The 21375-nt window shown below is 41.4% G+C and overlaps 2 protein-coding genes across 2 annotated transcripts in view; one reads left to right on the top strand and one right to left on the bottom strand.

Annotated features, from left to right (window-relative positions):
- Positions 1–1008: 1008 nt before the first annotated feature.
- On the top strand, positions 1009–11369 carry NPC2 (NPC intracellular cholesterol transporter 2). The gene is made up of 4 exons (XM_020793876.3): positions 1009–1218; positions 8422–8529; positions 9295–9467; positions 10568–11369. The coding sequence occupies exons 1-4, from the start codon at positions 1146–1148 to the stop codon at positions 10652–10654; spliced, it is 441 nt and encodes a 146-aa protein (XP_020649535.2). The 5' UTR covers positions 1009–1145; the 3' UTR covers positions 10655–11369.
- A 434-nt stretch (positions 11370–11803) lies between these two features.
- The window catches only part of LTBP2 (latent transforming growth factor beta binding protein 2), a 171812-nt gene continuing 162240 nt past the window's right edge, over positions 11804–21375 (bottom strand). The window contains exons 29-34 of the mRNA XM_020793875.3: positions 18598–18726; positions 18222–18362; positions 16941–17108; positions 14659–14934; positions 13724–13870; positions 11804–13008 (exon numbers count right to left, since the gene is read on the bottom strand). Coding sequence (XP_020649534.3) covers positions 12842–13008; positions 13724–13870; positions 14659–14934; positions 16941–17108; positions 18222–18362; positions 18598–18726 — 1028 coding nt within the window. The 3' untranslated portion in view covers positions 11804–12841. The remainder of the gene's footprint in view (positions 13009–13723; positions 13871–14658; positions 14935–16940; positions 17109–18221; positions 18363–18597; positions 18727–21375) is intronic.

The following is a 21375-nucleotide window of genomic DNA, read 5'->3' on the forward strand; positions in this document are numbered from 1 at the left end:
TAAGTCATCATCATAAGTTATCAGTTACTTGACAACATGTAGTGATTAGTAACACGCAGCAGATGCTCATCTTCCCCTCACATGCCTCCTTCCATGCCCACTTGACTGAACCCGGTTAAAACTGAACTTGTTTCTATCATACAAATATGCCTTCCCCTGTTCCAATTCACTTCCTAATGCTTTTGAGCAGATTTTTAGTGCGGTGACCTCCTCACAAATTAGGTGCACACATAAGCTGAAGCAATTGTCAGCTCCACTTCTGAATTTTTGAGCCTCCTCCCCTCATTTGGTTTCTCCCTGAGATAAGAACCTCTAAAGAGGAACATAAAAACCCAAGCAAAACATCTGACCTAAATTTTAAATTTCTAAACCATGTCTTTTTGTACTGCTGTGCAGTCTTTTCAGCATAACACCTCCGCGTGTCTTAACCCGGCTCTACCAGAACAGTGGGACCAATACCATAAAACCACCATCATGTTACTATCATGGGTTATGTTACTAATCCTGCACATTTATTTTTTGTTTCAGTGGGACTTAATCCCAAAAGACAAGAAGTTAAGACCTGTGAATATCATACAAAAGGCTTTTCGTTCTAAGTCAGCAGTAGGCAATTTGTGGCCTTCCGGATGCGGTTGGACTGTAATCCCTATCAGCCATAGTCAACATAACCAATGGTAAAAGATCATGGGAATTGCAGCCCAAGGATCATGGGAGTTGTCGTTATACAAGTTGCCCACCACCGTTGTACAAAGTAAATGTCTGGCAAAGCCTGCGCTGCCTGCCAACGCCAGGGGCTAGTCGACGGGGGACGAGTGGTGGATTGCGCGGCCCTGCGCTCGCCCCGCTTGAGGCAACCGGGAAGTCAAGAGGACTTTCTTCCCCAGCCGGCCTAACTCTGCCCTATCGTCCCGTCCTCAGCCCTCTCAAGGGGCCGGCCAGCCAGCCCAGGGCGGCTCTGGGCGGGGACCGAAAGGCCGCCCCCATCAGGTGACCGCTCCGGGGCGGGCCCAGCCTCGGATGCCGCTCATGTGACGCCTCGGTAGCGGCGGCGGCGGCGTTATATATAGAGAGGGGCGCGTTCCCGGTTCCACACGCCCGCCCGCAGGTAGAAGTTTCTTGTTTGTGTCCGACGCTCGGAAGCCACTATGCTGACGCTGACTTTCCTCCTGGCCGCCTGCTCTGCGGTGCTGGCCGAGCCCATCCGGTTCGTGGACTGCGGTGAGTAGTAGCCCGCCTTTAACCCGCCCAGCTCTCCCAGGTGTCCTCGCCTTCCTTTCTTCGTCCTCTCCCCTGAGTCAGTCACTGCCTTTCCCTGAATAGGCTCAGGTGGGTGAATGTCGCTAGGTAGGTGAGAGCGGGATGCCCTGCAGCTGGCAGGCGAGAGAGAGAGAGAGGAGCCCGCTTCCCGGTCAGTGGAGGGGTGGTGGTGAAATCCTGGCAACATTCACATTTGGGAGTGTGTGAGCTTCCTCGTCAGTGGAGCAATAAGGAGCTCAATACATGCATTGGTGGTCTGGAGAGAAGCAAAGTGGGGGACTTCTTTTTTTGGAAGTTGGAGCCTCTTTTGCTGAGAAAAGAGGGGCTGCTCTTGAAGCTGACACGGACACTTCAGTAGATTCGGAATGCAGCAGCCAGATTGATATCTGGAGTAAATATGTTCGATCATATCTCTCAGGTCCTGGTGACTCATCTGCTTTTGCTATCTCTAGCTTTTCCTGCCAGGTTCAAGGCTTTGGTTTTAACATATAAAATCCTCTGTGGTTTGGGGCCTTGATACCCGAAGGAGCATCTCTCCCAAAGAACTGCAGCTTGTTCCACCTGGTCCTCCCAGACCTTGTTGTTGTGGATGGCCATGCTGACAGAGGCTAGGAGGGTTTCCACAAGGAATTGGGCCTTCTCAGTGGTGGCCCCTTCACTCTGTAGTGATCTATTGAAGATTCAGTAGGCTCCCTACCTCCAGACTTTCAAGCTAATGAAAACTGAATTGTTTAAAGAAGCCTTTAAGGACATTCTTCCCTTTAGGTAATGATTTGCCCTATGGCTTATTTTTTGTCTTGGAGGATAGTCGGTATCATTTAGTCATTAGCTTTAGTTTTGTTATTTGATTGTTTTTCCCCCCTGTTTCTGGAGGGTGGGGTGGGTAATGCGGGGATATTTGTATGGCCACCCAGAGTAGTGGATTTCCATTAAGTGTGGTGCATTTAAAAGGCGTAAATAAATAAATCACATCCTGCATATTATATCAGCAAGTTAATTTAATATCCTGGATGACCCATGTATGGTTTTGCTGTATGCTTATAGGATTTTTATGCCTGCATGGTCCAATATTTGTCCATATGTTTCAAAAACATTGGGGAGTGGAGAGACTTGAACTCCTCACTCTTCACTTTGAAATCCTTCTCCTGCCAGATAATTTGCTCCATATAGAGGTCCTAGAGCTAAGGAGAAGTCATGTCATAAATGAAAGCATGTGCAGCTCTTTCCTTCTCTCTTCCTTTCTTAAATGTTTATCTTGCCCCATTAGTGCAAGGCACTATTCTGGGCAGTCAGCAAATTGCAAAATCAAACAAAAAATGACAATAAACCAGACCATGAAAATAATCAAATAAAACAAAATCACATCAGTTAAAACTCACAAAACTGAGACAGTGCGAACATTGCCTATACTATAACTTGCCTCATCTCTTGCACTTCAGCATGCACATGCACAAAGGGTATAAGAAATTGAGGGCACCCTGTTTCTGATAACATGGCACTGCTGCTCTCACATCTAGTTTGCTTGAAGGCTTAAAGTAGGACCAATGCTGATACATTTTTATTTGCCTTTAGACCTTCTAATGTGTAGTAAGAGTGCTATGTGATGCAGGTTTCATAACAGATGCTACTCCACAGATGTTGCTGAAGGGGTGAAATGTAATCTCAGTTCTGCTCACCTAGAACCTTTGTGGTATGATTGAGCTTTCAGAAGCATATCCTTATGGGGTTTTTGTTACTACCACTTTCATATTTTGCTACAAAGCTAGAAATATGAGCAGCAGTAACATAACATAATCATGTGGTGGCTGTGAGCAGATTCCTCCTATTCTGAAGACATTGATGTAAATACATATAGGCATGAAGGTAGGATATAAGTTAAAGAGACCTTTGGGTAGTGTGGGCGGCATATAAATTAAATAATAAAATAATAATAATAATAAATAAAAAGTTAAAGATCCAGATTTATATTTGTTCACAAATAGTGAGTGGGAAATTTGAGCAACATGCTCCAGTGTTCTAGCTTTTATATTTTTTAAATTTTATTAATACTACACAAAACAAAAGAATAAACAAGTAATTTGAAAAAGAAATACAAAGTAAAAAAAGAAAGAAAATCACACTATTTACATAGTACCACTTAACAAGTTAACAGACAACAACTAGTTGTTGTTTAGTCATGTCCGACTCTTTGTGACCCCATGGACCAGAGCACACCAGGCCCTCCTGTCCTCCACTGCCTCCCGGAATTGGGTCAAATTCATGTTGGTTGCTTCGATGACACTGTCCAACCATCTCGTCCTCTGTCATCCCCTTCTTCTCTTCTCAATCCAATATTTACGATGTTGTATACCCCTTCCAAAAATTTATCTCTTTTTTGGGGTAATCAGCCTTCCTCTTTTGCTAATACTGTACAAAATTCAATGAATATTCATTGTGTTCTAGTTGTGAGATTCTAGTTACTATATTACTTTCCTTTATTACAAAAACAGTCTACCAACACACTATGTTGCTATACAGTGTTCTTTATATTAAATTTGACAGTGTTGCCCAATCTTACTGCAAAGCTGCACCTCAAACTGGTTTTACATTGTCACTCTTGTCTAACCAGTATCTTCTGAGAAGTGTGAATCTTAACTGTATCACAAGACATATTAGAATATCTCTTAAATGCATCAGAAGAAAACTTTTTCTCCTCACTGCTGAGCAATCTGTTGATTCCCTGCCAAGTAGTGATACTTTTTAGCAGTTTCATGTCTTAATACAAAGTAAATATAATTATTTCTATTTCTTTTAGTTCTTATTTCCATTAGGACCTCCCTCTTAGATCTTGTCTGTCATGGGGTAAATTCAGGAAGCTGGTTAGTAGATGATATTTGTTTTCCTCTCTCTTTTTTTGGAGGGACTCTTACTAATATATTTGCCGACATCCAGTAGTCAGTTGCAACTAGAGCAGACCCATTGAATCAGTGGTGATCTGGTGAATCAGTTCCACCCTAAATTCCATTGATTCAACAAGCCTACTCCAGTTGTGACTTACTGTTGGTTTTCAGCCATTAAATTCTGTATTCAAATTGTTTCTTGGGCAGAGGAAGATCAAGAAAACATTAGTTTTTACAGAAGAGGATTTTTAAAAAGTAGCTTTTGGGCTGGCTTTTGCAGAAATGAAGAACTTCTGTTTCCTTACCACAGCAGTGCTCAAATACCTACTTTGGTTTGTTCAAGCACCACTTCATACACAATGCCTGAAGTGCAGTAGGAAGCCTCAGCTATAATAGGCCCACTGAATCAAAGAAACCTACGTAGTTATTGGCTCACAGAATCTCCACTGATTCAATGGGCCTACTCTGGTTGTGACTTTCACCTGGATTTCAGCCACTGTCTTCCTTATACAGATAGCATTTTGATGTAGGAAAATGTGATCAATGAAGCTCCCCCCAGGACTGTTAATGTGATTGCAAGTCTTCCTTTTAAATCATGAGAGTTAGAATGGTCCATTGCAGGAAAACATGGCCCTCAAAGTACTTTCTTCATTGCAACTCCCAGCACTCACAGCTATTGCTGAACTAGCTGGACCTGATGGGAATTGCAGTTTAGCAACTTCAGGAGGACCACATATTTTCCACTCCAGGCTTACGGAACCTGTGGTCCTCCATAAGTTGTGTGATTCCTATTAGCCCTAGGCAGTGTGGCGAGCAGTCAAGGATGATGTAAAGCAACCACATCTAAAAGATTCCTCCCGCCATTCCTCTAAGGAGATATGTCCCCAAAACTTCAAGGTCCATTTTAATTGTTGTAGGCACTGCTAGTTGTGCCTTGGAAAAAAGTTTTTCTTCCAGTTTACTGATATCCCTAACCCACTTAGGCCCCTGCCCAGGTTTTCATCCCCGAGGGCCTGGGGACTGCCCGGGACAGAATGAGGCAGTTGTGGGATATAGTGTTGGGTAATGGATGCAGGGCATGGATGAAAATCAGGTGCCCATGCTCTCATTAGCAGAGACAGTTTCTGCTCAGGCAAAACTATTATCAGATGTTATCAAGGGAGTTGAATACTTTGGTTTTTAACTGGTTTATATGGTGGACACTATTTGCATTGTCTATTTGCATTGCATAGAATGGCAGTTTAGCTGCATCCTCTTTTGCATAGATTAGTATGCACAGTGGGAAAGGCAGTTTATCTGACTGTCACAGCAACTAAAAGAAGTGATTATCACTAATTGAACATAGGTGATAATTTCCCCTATATCAACAGTTAAATGCTTTGTGGGATAGTGTTTCAGTAATGGTATACAGGTGTCTGCATAGCCATTGATCTTAAGTCTGCTGTCCCACAAATTGCAGCATTGATGAGCATTAATATGCTGTTCCCCCATTATACAGGATAATATTCATGGGGCTTTGTTATGATTTTACAGACACCAACTTTTTCTTTGGGCTACTTGGAAGCATGCCTAACTATAATTATAATTAGATACTATGATTGCATTATAAGTCTCTAGGTAAAGGTTCTCCTTGACAATTTGTCCAGTCATGTCCAACTCTAGGGCATGGTGCTCATCCCCGTTTCCAAGCCGTAGAGCCAGCGTTTGTCTGAAGACAATCTTCTGTGGTCACGTGGCCAGCGTGACTAGACATGGAACGGTGTTACCTTCCCACTGAGGTGGTACCTGTTTATCTATTTGCATTTGCATGCTTTCGAACTGCTAGGTTGGCAGGAGCTGGGACAAGTGATGGGAGCTCACTCGTTGCATGGATTCGATCTTACGACTGTAGGTCTTCTGACCTTGCAGCACTGAGGCTTCTGTGGTTTAACTTGCAGCAGCACCACGTCCCTTCCTTATAAGGCTCTAGGCAGCTCTAAATAGACTTAATAGGGAATAAACCCCACTAGACACAGAGGGACTTACTTGTGTGTAAACATACAGAGGATTGTAATGTAAAGCTGCAGCCCAAAGTACCTTTACTGGAGAGAAAATACTCAATGGCGCTTCCTTGTGAGGAGAGCTACATAAACACAAATACAGTATATCTGCCTATTTCATTCTGTCTCTGGACAGGCGGACTGTTATATTTATTACTAATTTAAAATTATATTCAGCAGTTTAATAAGGCCACAACTTCCTGCTATATTTACATTAAAGGCTGCAGAAAGTCCTGAAGCTAGCAGTGAAGAATTAATGCATCACTGGTCATGTGAGGATAAAAGCCATCGTAAGCAGGTCACTGGGCTGATTCACACTTGAAAGTATATTTGCACTTAGTATACTGAGTACAGCTTGGAAAGCAAAGAGGGGAAGTCTACCATGGTGCTGTACAAAACACTCTTCAAGACTAATTGTAAATTCTAAAGGCCAATTCACTATATTTTGTGCACTTCTATGCAAACAGGAAACAGAACCTGATCTGAAACTGCCCAAATGTAGAGGTAGGATGTTCAGGTGGGCATGGTTTGTAGAGGTGGGAATAATTAGGTTCAGTGATCAAGTTTAGCACTCATCACAGAAATGAATGCGGGGAATCAGTTTTTTATGCATAATATTTTCTACTTAGTCTTATGGAAGGATAAAATCTGCAACTTGTTATGTGCCATCATTATGTGATTTATAGCGATCCTATAGGGCTTTCAAGGTAAGTGAACTATTTAAGGAGTGGTTTTATGTGCTCCACTCCTCCAGTGAGCTTCCATGGCTGAGTGGGGATGCAAACCCTGATCTCCATAGTCCATCATTTGCTTTAGTCAAGATGGGCAGCTGAGGGGCCTAACGCTGAGGGAAGTCTGAAGAGAAAGAACAAAAAAGTGGGCCCTCTTGGCAGTGGCCCCTCGCCTTTGGAACAATCTTCCACCAGAAATTTGTCTGGCTCCCTCACTGGGTGTTTTTAAGAGCCAACTTAAGACCTGGCTCTTTAGCCGGGCCTTCCCTCTTGTCAATACCTAATTTATTTTACCATCTTCAATTGTATTAATGTTATTGTTTTAATTTATTTTATTATTCTCAGTGTTTTTAGCTGCCCAGAGTAGACTTCAGTCTAGATGGGTGGGATATAAATTAAAGAAATAAATTGGTCTGTCCACTACACTGCAGTGGGAATCTATATAGTTGCTGTGCAACTGCTACCATCATTATCAACATCATCTTAGAACTGCAGAGTTGGAAGGGACCCTATGGATCATCAAGTCCAGCCCTGTCAAGGAGGCACAGTAGGGAACCTCTGGCTGTGCAGTCAGAGATCTAAAACAATGAACTATCCAGCAGTTCAATGTACATATAGCATATTTGTTTGTTTCAGAAGGTGTGAATTGATATTTTGAGAAAATATATTTTGGGTGAGGAAACAGTTCCCACTGTATTTTCCAGGCCTTGCCCCAGTAGAGATGTTTGCTGTTTTGAGGTGAGTTTCTGTTGCTTTAATGCTAGAGATTGAAAGCTTCATCTAAATAACCAAAGCTTCAGTCCTGTAAAATTAAGCCAAAAGAAAGCCACACAGAACACCAGTGGGACTGCCTTCTGTGCAGACACACATAGTCTTGAGCTGTAAAAGTATGCATCCCTTGAAATGGAAGTAAATCCTCTTTGTTTTCAGCGAAGCTTATTTCCAAGCAGTGTGTTTAGTGCTGGGATTGTATGCCTAATGCAGAATCAGGCCAAGTTATATAACCACACACTAAACTGCAGTCTAGTCTATGTCATTAAATTCCTCCCTCTCAAGAAAAGGTGAGCAGCCACTTCTTAGGTCCAAGACGGACACTTTACATTTCCCATTTTCAGCTCTCTAGGGATTTTTAAAGGTCATGGACTCTCACAGGACATATTTTGGTAGAAAATTAGTGACATTATCCAGAAAGGACTTGCATTCATCTGCATTCTAACTTAATATTGTAAGCCTGATCAGTAGATTAAAAACTGAATGTTTTTAAGGTCAACATCAGCGTTGAGCTTCTGTGACACCTCATGTACCTAAGGAACCTGTTTGTTTCTGTGAGGAAACTTTATGGATGACAGATATTTTTCAACTAACATTTGAACAGATGTAAGTGTTTATAGGTTCTCAGTATGATACTCTGGACCTTAATCAGTGGCAGCAATGGGTAGTGTTGCATCCAATGTACTGTCTTGACTAGCAAAGACATTAAATTATGGATTTATTTGTTTCTTTCCTCCCTCACAGGTTCCAAAGATGGAAGTATTACAGAGGTCAATGTGACTCCTTGTCCTTCAGAACCTTGTGTTCTCCACAAAGGAGACTCCTATAGTGTCAATGTCACCTTTTCTAGCAGTAAGTGTATATCCTGTTGATGACTAATGTCTTTTAGACTGAAGCTTTTTAAAAGTGTTTGTGTTCATTCCAAATTGAAGTGATACCATTATCCTAGATTGCTTTCATAGAAAATACATTAGCATAAGAAAAACCATGAAGATAATGTGTAGATTGCTGTCTGTAGCAATTTCAAATGTGCCTCTTTTGCTATATACAGAAAGCTGCTAATGATTGGTTTCTCGCATGTGTGGGTGATGAAAGAGACACTGGTGCAGTTACTGCACACCATTATTGACATACAGGTTTTGTCTTTTCCCCGTAAACCAAGTGTCTTCTGTATTTTTAAAAAAAGTAGTGAGGAGGTGGAGGCTTAAATGTAGCAGAACATGGAAAGCACTTTCTGTTTGTCCATCTAATTCAGTATTGCCTGCGATAGCTGGCAACAAATCTCCAGGCTTTCAGATATGGGTTTTTGCCAGGCTTACTCTGAAAATACCAAAGACTGAATCTGGTACAGTACTTTTTACATACAAAAGCATGTGCTCTTCAACTGAATAACTACAGTACAGTTATTCTGTTAAGGAATGGGAGAGGATAAAGACTAGCATTTGCTATGCTGCAGACAGATAAAGTGGGAATGTGTTTAATGCACAATGATTTTGATATGAAAGAGAGAGGGGCCACTTATGTAACCTAAGAACTCTTATTTCCTACCCCAGCGAAAGTTCCCTAAGTGCATTGGCAATGACTCTGATTTTGTTCATCTGTTTTATTCTCCTGCAGAGATTGACAGCCAGGGCAGCCAAGCTAAAGTGTATGGAGAAATGCTCCATGTGGATATTCCCTTCCCACTTGATCAGCCTGATGGGTGCAAGTCTGGGATCAGTTGCCCTATTCAGAAGGACCATTCGTACAGCTACCTGAACAAGCTGCCAGTGAAGAGCGAGTACCCATCGGTGAGTGTCTTACCAGGTCGATTCTGATAGTTACAGTGGTCTTTTACATTCCTTTATGCCTTCTTTGAAACAGGATGCTCAAGGGGATAGAGAGAGCTACCTGGAGCGTCCAATTGTCCATTGTTTTGGGCTGGTGGGTGTGTTTGGAGGGATGCATGACTTATGGGCTAGATTGGAAGGGTTGGTGGTTTCATCATGTCTCAGAAACAAGATACGGACACCTCTGGACTGTAAAATTTCAGAAAGGTTTCACATGATATAAAGTTGCCATTATGGATGAAAACTTTCTTGTACACACGAAAACCAAGGTGTCAGTTAGAAGGAACGTTTGACTAAAATGTGTCAGGCGAAAACAAAACAAAAATGAAAAAATAGACAAAATGTTGTGGCACCTTAAAAACTAATTGCTGTATTTTAGTGTGAACTTTCATGGACAAGTCCACTTTTTCAGCTTTGGTAATAAGGGCTGCTTTCTTTTGTGGAGAATACAATGAGGGCTCAAATACATTATCTCTTTGTCCATAGATGTAAAAGCTTACTCATCTACTCTCTTGACGTATGTAGAATTACATGTGATACATGATGATGCAGGATACCTGATAATTGAAATTCTGTAATTACATTCAGCCATATAAAGCAACAAAGACCTCTGCAGATTTTCAAATTTTAATATATTAAGGTCTATGATATGACTGAGGGACATTCAGAGGACAAGACTAAAGTGCGTACCCACATCTCCTATTACCTGTTTAGCTCTACATGCATTTTGGTGAATGCCTGAATTGGGCTGTAGTTCTATCTTGAAGGTTGTATTAAAGAAAGTATGAAAAAAAATCCTTTGATTGAACGAAAAAATGTAGTGTGTGTTCTTTAGCAGTAAAACCTTCTGGTGTAGTGTAGTGTAGTAAGCCTTGAATTCTGGAGAAAGGTTGGAAAGAAATGAAATAGATGAGAAAGGTGTGAAACCCATTCTGATTGCAACCCGAGTTTAAGGCCTAGCAATTTTCCTCTCCGTTCCCTTGCAGCAAAAAAGTCCTTTAAGGTTTGAATGAATAAGAATAAACTCCTCTCACACTTTGTTTATTTCATTTTTTTTACAGATTAAACTAGTTGTTAAATGGGAGCTGCTCGATGACCAAGGCCAGCCTTTGTTCTGCTTGAAGATCCCTGTCCAGATCACCAGTTAAAGCCACCGTGCTTAGCCCTTGTGGTTTCTGGGGGAGGGATTAAAGGGGGTTGGGTGTAGCAAGGAGTCAAGTGCTTTGCTGTACAAAGCATTTCTTGTTTCAGTTCCTCTAGCATCTGTGCAACATTTCTGGTTCTCCCCCAGAGAGTCAAAATAAAATGTAGCAAGGGGTTGGTGATCACAACCAGTCTACCCCCAAAGGGATGAGACATTGGGGGAAGCCTCACTGTAGCTCAGGGCAAACATTTATGCAACCATTGACAGAAGTGATGTCTGGAGGGTTTTGATGGCTCCAAATAGAAGGTGCATCCTAAAGTCTTTCTTCTGTAAGAAAGCTGGGCCAACAAATACCAGGCTAATTGCTGCTTGTCAACACTCAGTGCCTCTCACGGTCAGATGCTGGCTGCACTTCCATCTGCTTTCTCTTTCCCCAACCCCTTCCCCTGCTCTATCATGACCTAAACTTTCCATAGATTTACATTTGTCATCTGGAGCCAAAAGGAAATTAATAAGCACCTTTTGTGGCTATTTGCTGCAATGAAGGAAAATTATCCTTTCTGTAGATGCCAGACCAAATGGCATTTGGTCTCTTGTGCTGAGATCTTTTGTATTAACCGTTTTGCACTATTGTGTCACTTACCTGGAGTTGTTGGGGAAGTGTTCTCCAAATCCAGACTGTTTTTGTAACATTCTTTTAATAAACCTATGTCATTCAACATCTGTCTGACTTGTTTGAGGATGGTGAAGCATTTACTTTGTAGGAGCCACTTGTGTCCTGCTTTCTACAACTGGAGATTACTGAAGGGGTTTGAAGTTCCTCTGGCTGGATGTCACCTAGTTAACTGTTTTGACTTTGCTGTCTACTGTGTGAAGTGCATTTCAGAAGAAAATTATAGAGCATCTTCTCTCTTTGCTCCTGCCACCGGTTATATAGTTCTTGAAGTGTTGATGAAAATTATACCAAATGATTTTATCGAAAATAAGGTAAAAAAGCAGAATGTTCCTTTGTAATCGATTTATCATGGGTGATACATGCAAACTAGCTCTGTTCTTCCTTTTCCACTAAATTAGCAACGTCTGGCCTTTACCTGCCTCATCCCATTGGCTCCCAGTGATTGGCCTGGAAAGAAGACAAGAACCAACCCGTCTATAACCCATAAGGCATATTATAAAACCATTTATTTGACATCATGTTGTATTCTCCCCAATAAAAAGCTCCACTGAGACCACTTCCCAAAATTAAAGATCTGTAATCCATTTTGTTCCACAAACTAATACTCCAGTAGTGACGGAAAGTACAGTGGTGGACAGCCGTGGCTTGGAATGAATACAGAAAGACAGAGCCAAAAAGGCTTCTGGAGTCCAGGCTACTGCAAGATGATAGCTAGAAGCCATATGTTCTGAAGATGGCCAGTTTGGATGCTGCCCCTTGTCTTGCTCATGAAAGGGAATGTTAACAGGATTCAGGCAGATTGAGCAGAATAAAAGTTGAGATTCTTATATTTGGGGAATGGGAGTATTTTTCAGTCAGTGTAGTAATGGGAATGTTTTTCAGCCACTGTAGAAAGAATGCACCATAGTTGGACAGCAGCGGTTGCTGGTGAGATGCTGCCCATTTAGTACACAAAGCTGGAAGGATCCGGCTTTTTCTAGTTACATGACCAACTAATCATGTGACTAGGCTGTTTTTAAGAGAGTTGCTGTGGATGGAATAAACACATGTAAAATTAGATATGGTGAGTGTGTGAAGAGTAGCAATAGTCTCTACAATGTGGGTTCACTGAGAGGAATAATTATTGTACATAGAGATAATGCTCACAAGGCCTTATTTATGGAGCACCAGGTCCTGCAAGTTCATGGTATGGATTGAACGGCAGAGAAAGATGAATGGGGATGGACATACTGTTGGCCCACACAATGTGAGTTAGTATCTGGAGGCCAAAACGTTTGATAAAAATGGGTACAACAATTTATCAGAAAGCATGGAGTAAGAGGACTGGGCCCTGAGTGTTTGCACTGTTAATGGAAGTGGAAGGTTGTTCTGTTGAGTTTTTCTTTTCTTTGGGAAGCAATCAAAGGATTTTTAAAGCTTCTGAACTCCCAGTAATTCTCTTCCAGCTGGATGGACCTCCAGTTCTCAAAGCAAATGGTTGAAAGTGTTGCCATTGTTCCATCACTGCTTTGGGAGTCACGCTGCCTCTGGATTCTGAGTGCTTTCAGGCACACAGTGATGAGGCTCCGCCAAAGCCATGTAGCCAGGCAAGCATTTGCAGCGATAGGAGCCCTCTGTATTCTCACAGATGCTGCCTTCACACAGGGTCCCAGAGGCATTTGCTTCCTCACACTCATTAACATCTGTCGGGGCAGAAGAAATGAGAGAAAATAGTCCTCTGATTCAGCAAAACTTGTTCCGCATTCCTTTTGACCTGTGCTTTCAATTTGGGGCCTGCTTTAAACAAATTGCTAACTGCACATGAGAGCAGCCATGGTAAGGTCTCGGTTCCATTTGGCAGGCTCTCTCCCTATATCATACGTATACGAGCCTGGCTTCCTGCTGGGTCACAAACTACTAGCGTGCAAAAGCTCTACGTCTGTTGGTGTGCTGTCAGGGTAAGGTTCTGCCAGGGCTGCTTTTTGCAGAATTAGCAAGAGGGATTCTGAAAAAGCAAAGATGGCTTATCATGCTCTGAAGAAAGTGAAATGCTATACATTAGTCTCGGAGGTGGATTGTGGCTGTCAGAATCTGCTCTTTGCTACAATGGCTGGCGTATTGCGAGAATTTTAGCCCACCCCCTCTCTTCTAAAATTCTGTTTTTGGCTACTTCAAAGTGGTTCATATCTGTTAGCTTTAGTCCTCATAATATTCCTGTAAGGCATGCACTCTATGTCAGATGGAGGGATTGAGACACAGAAATAAAGGAGACCCCTAAAGGCACCTTTTGAGTCTTATGATGGAGGTGAGATTTGTCCTGGAGATTTCCTGATCTGTATCTCCATCTTTTAGCCACTATGCTAAGCTGTCTCTTTATTCTGCAAAGTCTAGCCTATTTCCTCGTATTGAGCCACTTACCCACACAGGCCATGAGGATCAAATCTAACCGGAAGCCATCAAAACAGTCACAAGTGTAGCCCTCCTGCACACGGACACAACGGCCATTGTCGCAACCATTCAGGATTCCACACTCTTCTGCTTGCAGCCCCTCGAAACTGCTGTAGCCTAAGGAGACAAGGGAAAATTAAGCCTGTAGGGAGCAGTACGGAGACAAACTGTCCAGAACCTATTCTGGGAGAGGAAGCCACGCAAGGGTTTTTTCTTTCAAACAGATACAACAAATATTTAGATTTTATGTCTTAGAAAATGTGCTTATATACCTTTTAAAATAAATACATTACTGAGCAAAACATTGTGGTTTACCCCCTAAGAATGCATATGATGGTTCCTTTTTTTTCCAAAAAAAAAAAGGAGAGACATGGAAGAGACAACAAACATGATTTTCCCATTCTTTTCACCCACTTTCCTCACTTCTACCAGGAACAAAATCTACATGCAAAAGCTGGCTTTCATATGTATCATTTTTTACAGGGACCAAACAAATCAAATGGGCTTCCTGTTTGACTAGTCGTTTCTCTTCCCTTTTTGTACACCTAGCTGCAAAGATAGCTTGTTTCCCTGTACCTTTGCTTGAGCTGAAAGCAACAAGCTTCAGCAAGCAACTGAAAAATACTTTGCTGCATACTTAACTGGAAGGGTCTCTCTTCTATGCCAGAATCCACTCTTTGCCTCTGTGTGGGTCACTTTTGCCACCCACCACAATCTGTATATGGGAGACCCAGTTTCTGAATCGGAGAAACATGATAATGTGGACACCAGCCCAAAGAACCTTTAAGAGGAGACTGTGGAAATATTCACCTATGATTTCGTTTCTTTGTAGCACATTCCTGGGCAACAGCTGAACCAAATAATACTTTTTGTTCTGTTTTATTTTTGGCTTTCCTGCTACTCACCAAGCTGCCCAGGCACATAGCGAGGCTGTGTCTGTACTAGTTGGTGTTGTGATGCTTGCTGGGAAGCAACGTCTTCAAATTCATTGCTTTGTTCTCTGTTGGAGAGGCTGCTTTCTGGGGTTCCATATTCAAGGCCCAGGTGGTTGTAATATGACTCTAAATCTGGGTTATAGAGTCCATACTGATGGTCTTCCTGATTTGGCCCATATTCATAGCCAGGCCTTTCTCGGAGCCCGGCCTCACTCCTGGCAACATTGCACAGTTGAACAAAATCCTCTAGAAAGAGAGACAGAGAAAAAGGGGACAATCTTCTCTTGCATGAAGCTGTGCAGGTACTGTGTTGTGCCAATTGACAGAGGCCTTTCTTCACATCCCTCTGCCTTTTCAAATGCATGGTGGAAAGTAAATGGGCAATGGGGACATTTTTGCGATGCTGCTGTTGTTATGGAATCCCCTTCCTTAAGAGACATGGCTGTGGGCTGACGTTTTTTCATTGCCAGGTATGAATCTTTGGTATTTGGCCATAACCTTTGAATCTTCCTCAGTTTTTAGAATACAGTATTCTTATATCTTATATCCTGAAGCTGCTGTTAGTTTTACTGTACTGTTAAATCTTGATTTTATTGTTCTGGTTTCAGTTTTAATTATTATAAACCAACCTGAAATGTTTACACTTGAAGGGTAGATTACTAATATCCCTGAAACCAGTTGATAAAGTCAGCTTATTATAAGGAGGCTTGGATGGCAAATGGTGCCCAAAAGACCAGGAACTCATTAAGATAGGCCAAAGTTAAAGAGTCCGCTAGACATCGCCAGATGCATCAACTACACAGAGGTTCTTCAGCAGCTTTTCCTAACCTGGTGCCTTTCAAATATGTTGGACTCAATCTCCCATCATCCTCAGTTAGCATGGCATGCTGTGCTTCAGTCTAATAAGGCTGCAGTCCACCACATTTAGAAGGTGGTGGGTTGGGAGAACATTCTAATCTTCAGCATATCTTCTGTTGGCTAGTGGAACAATTTATCTTGTGTTCCAGGAAAAGCTTCTCTCTCTCTCTCTCTCTCTCTCTCTCTTTTGAGATGCAAGACACCTCTTGAGAGACCACTCAGATCAAGGAAACTGAGATTCTCATCAGGAGGCTGCTGGGATAAGACAAATTTAGATTTATGAAATAGACCAGACAGAATGGGTCACTGGATGCATTCACACAAAATGATAAACCAGAATTCAGGAAACTCTTGGTTTGTAATCTCTGAGCTCTGTGCTCATGTAAGGTGGAAAATTATTCCTGCTTGGCTCTTCCCACTAGCGGAAACCGAGGATGCAAAAACTAAGCATTTCATCTGCTAGGATTCCCAGAAAGGAATCAAAAGCCAAATATGAACAGTGAGCCCTGGTGCACAGCGGTTAAACTGCAATATTGCAGTCAAGCCTCTGCTCACAACCTGTGTTTGATCCCGACAGATTCAGGTAGCTGGCTCAAGGTGACTCTGCCCTCCATCCCTCTGAAGTTAGTAAAATAGTACCCTGCTTAAGGGGTTGGGGAGAGATAATTGTTCTTTCAATAATTATATTGTAAACTGCTCCAAGCACTATGGAGTGATATATAAGTCATAAACAAATCTGGCTTGTTAAGGGAGCAATAAACCAAGAATTCCATTTTAAATGTAACTCTGTGTTTTTTTCTGCCTTGTTAGCTTCTGGTGATCTTGTCCCAGTGGTACTTAACTGGGAAAATGCAGTCCTGCTGATCAACTGACTGGAAAAAAGTGAGTGGGGCCCCTTCAGCAAGCAGGATCCAGACAGAGAATGGCCAGAAAGCACAGACTGCATCACATCACACAGCTGTTCCCACTGGTGGGAGAACCAAGCAAGAAAGACTGTGCAGTGTCTACAGCCACACAACTGTACAGATAACAAGCAAGAACTCAGTGGAATTCTAGTTTACCATTGTGAGCAAATAGGGCCACTGTGTGCCTCTAATGCAAATTAGCTCTACAAATGCTTACATTGTTTCAGGTTTACAGGTTAATAAGTATTAACAGCATGTTCTAATATGAGCAGAGTCCAGACTTGTTATTGGAGACTCGTTTAGTTCTTGGAGAGAATCTCTTGGGGGGGATATTGTTCAGAAGCAGGAAAGGATGGTTCTGTGAGGAAGGAGGATCTCATTGCTCACATGCATGCATTGACCAAGTGGAAATTTAAGGTGGTGCCAAGCCTAGCTGTTGAAGATTTGGCCCTTTTTTCTACCAACTTCATATGACTGGTATTTTCTTACCAGAGGACCTGGGGGGACAGAGAGCACAGTCTTGACTCCAGGCCTCTCCGTAACGGCAGCAGCATTCTGTATATGTGGTGCGGTGTCCCAGCAATGGCTCACTACAGAGATAGTTGGAGACTCTTTGCCAGCAGATATCCAGGTGAATATCAAGTTCATCCATATCATCTGTCAGAGAAACAAATGGGAAGACCGTAGAAGGAAGTATGATGACTGCAAATGCAGTGTCAAATGAATTGTTCTGCTGGGCCACATTTTTCCAATCTGTTGGCCTCAGATAATCTCTACAGAGTTTGAAATGTTTGCTTTGTGGTAGAATTTGGAATTGTTATGATACCGGTTGGGGAAGAGACCATTGCAACATAGCAACCGTGGGGACTAACAGGTCTTGAAAAGGAAATAGACCAACGAAGAAAGGTTGGCCATTAGGCCTGGTATTTTCTATATTTATGGGCTGCAACCCACACAAATCTGCAGGAATTCCTCCCAGCCATATTTATGGGGGTGTTATTCAAAACATAATTCAGACAAGTGTTTTTCAAGTTTAATGTATTCGCGAAGGCTTTCACGGCCAGGATCTAATGGTTGTTGTGGGTTTTTCGGGCCACAGAGACTGGCGAAACATTAGGAAGAACAACCTTCAGAACAAGAGCCCAAAAAACCCACAACAACCATTTTTCAAGTTCTTAATGAATTCAGGCCCTGTCTTTTTCATAGGACAAAATTGGCTGCTGGAGTCTGAATTGATTAGGTTAAGAACTTGAGAACACCAGTCAGGACTTTGAATTCTTGATTAAGGTTCCCAGAACTCCTGCTGGAAGAATGTCTGTAGATTTCTGGGGTCTGTGGTCCTGAAATTCTGAAAATCCCATGCCTACTGGCCATGCTGGATGAGAAATTCTGGCTATTGGAAACCAAAATTGTTCCTTTTTAAAAACCTGCTGTCATACTACACAAAGATGATCCACTGACTAGCAGAAGCACTGGCTGCTTAAAGGGTCATCATGACTGCAAACAGGAAAGCCAAGTCTTTGAACTGATTTGTTGAAGATAATGAAGCTGTGAAAGATCTCTTCGTGGAGCTTCTGCTGGTCAGAACAATTGTTTTGGGCTGAATGAACTACTGGCTCCAGAGCTACAGTAATGTATTTCATATTTTTCTCTTTCATCTTATGTGTTAATTCTTGCTGTTTTAATTAAACAAAATATCTTCAGTGCTTTGCCAGAGCTATTAAAATACTTTCTTAGAGCCCATTTTGCCTCAGATGGAACAGCACCCACCTGCATTGTTGGAAACGTTGACACAGCGATTACGTATGGCATCCAGCACTAGGGGGAGGCTACAGAAGCAGTGGTAAGAACCAGCAGTGTTGAGGCACTTTCCATTTATACAGGCATCTTTGTTCTCACACTCGTCTAGATCTGCAGCCACAAGAATTCAGCAAAGAGTTTATAACAGCAAATGAGGAAACTAACCTTTGACCCTCTTAGACAGAAATCCACAAGGAAGTTCCCCCCCCCCGTCAAGTGCGTAAAGGATGAAAGGCAGCACCTTGTTTATCCTGATACTTTTCCCCAAAAGCATAATTCACTCCCTACAAATTGTGTGACCTATTCTATAAAGCTTTTTAAAAAAGACCAGTAAGTGGCTTCTCACCAACACATTCAAGCCTACTGGTATCATAGGTATAGCCAGCATGGCAGAAGCAAGTATATCCAGGCACTGTGTTCACGCAATGTCCGTTACGACAGACCTCAGGGCCAAACATTGCACATTCATCCGCATCTATGGAGAGATATTAACACAGAGAGAGAAAATGAGAGAATCCATTAGACACCAACACTGGGCATCTGGACCCAATGAGAATCCTGGCCTATTTACTCCTAAGTGAAGTCACCCCCCTCCCACTGGAGGCCAGGTTGTCAACATCTTTGCTGTCCTTTTGCAAGTAGATGAAGATCTTTCTCTTCAGGCAAACTTTTCCTTCATGACTGATTGTCTAGGAGACAATAAATGAGATGGTTTTTTATTTTATTGCTTCTAAATCTGTTTTGTTTTAATGCTTTTACGTAACATTTGTAATATAATGTTCTTCTTCTGTAATATTTGAATAATTTACTGTTTTTAGCTTTTAATATTGTGTTTTTAATTACGTAAGCTGCCTCGGGTCCTTTTTAAAGGGAAAGGAACTGTAAATATATTTAAAATAAATAAATAAAACAAATAGTGATTTCTGAAACTTCTGAAACTTCATCTCCAGGGAAATCTTTCAATACCACCTTATTCTGTGCCTGGATTATGGTTATGGATCTTCCACACTGGTTCCTGCCCACTGCAGAGGCTTCTTGGATGCATTCAAGCACGTCTTTTCATGTGGGGAATGTCAGGCCTAGAATTTGGAAATCCCCAGAATCTCATCTGCATGCCCAGCATTTTCCCAGGCTCTGGGCAAGTGTGCTGTGCCTCATCATTGCCCTGAGTGAAGTACAAAGCCATCTAAATTACTGCATATCCTGCCACATATGCATGGGCAGAATTAGCAGTTTTCTGGTCATTTTGTGTATCTATTTGAGCTACTGGTCATGGCAAAAGAAATTAAACATATTTAACTGAAACTTAGAGCATGCCTGCTATAAATCCCCCCGAGAAGGCTTTTTCTGGGAGGAGAAAACAAATATACCACTAAGAGTTTGATACATAAATAGATGATATTTGTTACTGCCTCTAAGTGCAGTTAGTAAGACTTACATTTTCAAGCCTTTTAGTCAATACCTAATGATGCTTATTAATAAATTGTTGAGATGCTATTACAATAAGTAATAGGTTTTTTCTTACAGGGCATTTATAAAACCTTATCATCACATTGTTGTTTTCTGTAAATCACCATAATGCTTCTGGCTCATTTCAGATTGCAGAAAATCCAGTTTGGGGAAAAGAATGGAAAAGCAGTGTAACTTCCAGATATGCTGATCTTATTTTCCCATCAGTTACCACAATAACTGAAGTGTGCAGTGACATATTAGGTGGATAAATCTATTGTCACATCTATTGTGGCACACTTTCACCATTATCTTTCCTACTGGCACATTTTAGCAGTGTGTTTATTTAAAAACAACCACCATGCTCTTAATTTGCACTGAAGTGCCTTTTCATCTATAACACACACAAACATTTTTGAATTGTTGGGATATTCTTGCTTATGCAAACAATGTTTTAGAGCAAACTTAACACTTAACTAAAAATGATGGGACTTTCTTTTCAATCAGCACCATTTTAACACCAGGGTAATTTGCTTATATTGTATCCCTGTGTAGAGATTTCTTAATTAGTCTTTAAAACACGTTTAGCCTGCTTTTACAGACAGGGTATTTATGCACGAAAGTATCTGCATAATAGTATCTAAATAGCAAAATGAATTTACAGAAATTAAAGAATTCATTTAAACTTTTCTTAAAATACAGAACTGTATCCAACTTAAGGTTGAGCAACGACAAGGTAACATTTGAAGTCACAAATGAGGAAGCATCTTTATGCTGATTTTAATTAGAAAGCTTATAGGATTCCCTTTATGCAAATTTGGGAATAACATACCAAAATTAAAAATTATTCTTCTGTTTTAGAAACTGTCTTTCTTACCTAGATGGCAGATAGATATTAGGGTATGAGAAAGATTGTAATACTCAAAATCTTACACCCACTAAACTGCATGTTTATAATATTCATATGCTTGAGTGAATTTGCTACTTTTTAGTGGGAAGCTTAAATGCATGCACATTTTATGAAGAGATAATGAAACAGTAAAGGTGTGACCTGCCACTCCTGCTCTCCCAGGATTTCCAGCTAAACCCAAGGGCAGAAACAGGGGAGATGGGAAACTTTGCAATCAGAAGCAGAATAATTTTAAGAAGTAATGGATGTTTCATTATCTCTCCAATTAGGTTTCGAAGCTGCATTATCAGGAGAGTAAACTTCTTTCCGTGTTGACTATGCAAATACAGCCACTTTGAAAAATACCTCTTTGAAAGAATAATGTTTTATTAATTAATAATTGCATTGCCATCAGTTTTTGCCCTGATGCTTTACTACAAGACTTGGAAGAAACTTCATCTCTATTTTACTATCACTTCTGGCCATATACTTTGCTTCTGAACTCACATACCTAATATTTCAATTGAATCCTATTTCTTTTATTCCATGCTCCTTTCCCCAGGCTCACTGAAGAACTCAAGAGAAACTGCATTCCTAGGCCCAAGGGACTACAGACAGATCAGTTATTCTTTCCTGGCAAGATTTCTCACTCTGGCAATGTGTTTATCATGAAATGTATAGAGGGTTAATCCTAAATCTACCGGTGGTAATGCTTTCTAAACCTTCTTTTAAAAATGTGTTAACAAAATGAAACAAACATCTAGCCAGCCAGCCATTTAATAAACT

Source organism: Pogona vitticeps, chromosome 1 (assembly GCF_051106095.1).
Source record: "Pogona vitticeps strain Pit_001003342236 chromosome 1, PviZW2.1, whole genome shotgun sequence".
NCBI classification, from domain to species: Eukaryota; Metazoa; Chordata; class Lepidosauria; order Squamata; family Agamidae; genus Pogona; species Pogona vitticeps.

What these genes read in the sequence shown, in the direction of transcription:
- NPC2 (XM_020793876.3), top strand. Translation starts at nt 1,146, where the DNA reads ATGCTGACGCTGACTTTCCTCCTGGCCGCCTGCTCTGCGGTGCTGGCC. An exon ending in CATCCGGTTCGTGGACTGCG is followed by an intron (nt 1,219 to 8,421) that starts GTGAGTAGTAGC and finishes CCTCCCTCACAG; the next exon opens with GTTCCAAAGATGGAAGTATT. An exon ending in CAATGTCACCTTTTCTAGCA is followed by an intron (nt 8,530 to 9,294) that starts GTAAGTGTATAT and finishes ATTCTCCTGCAG; the next exon opens with AGATTGACAGCCAGGGCAGC.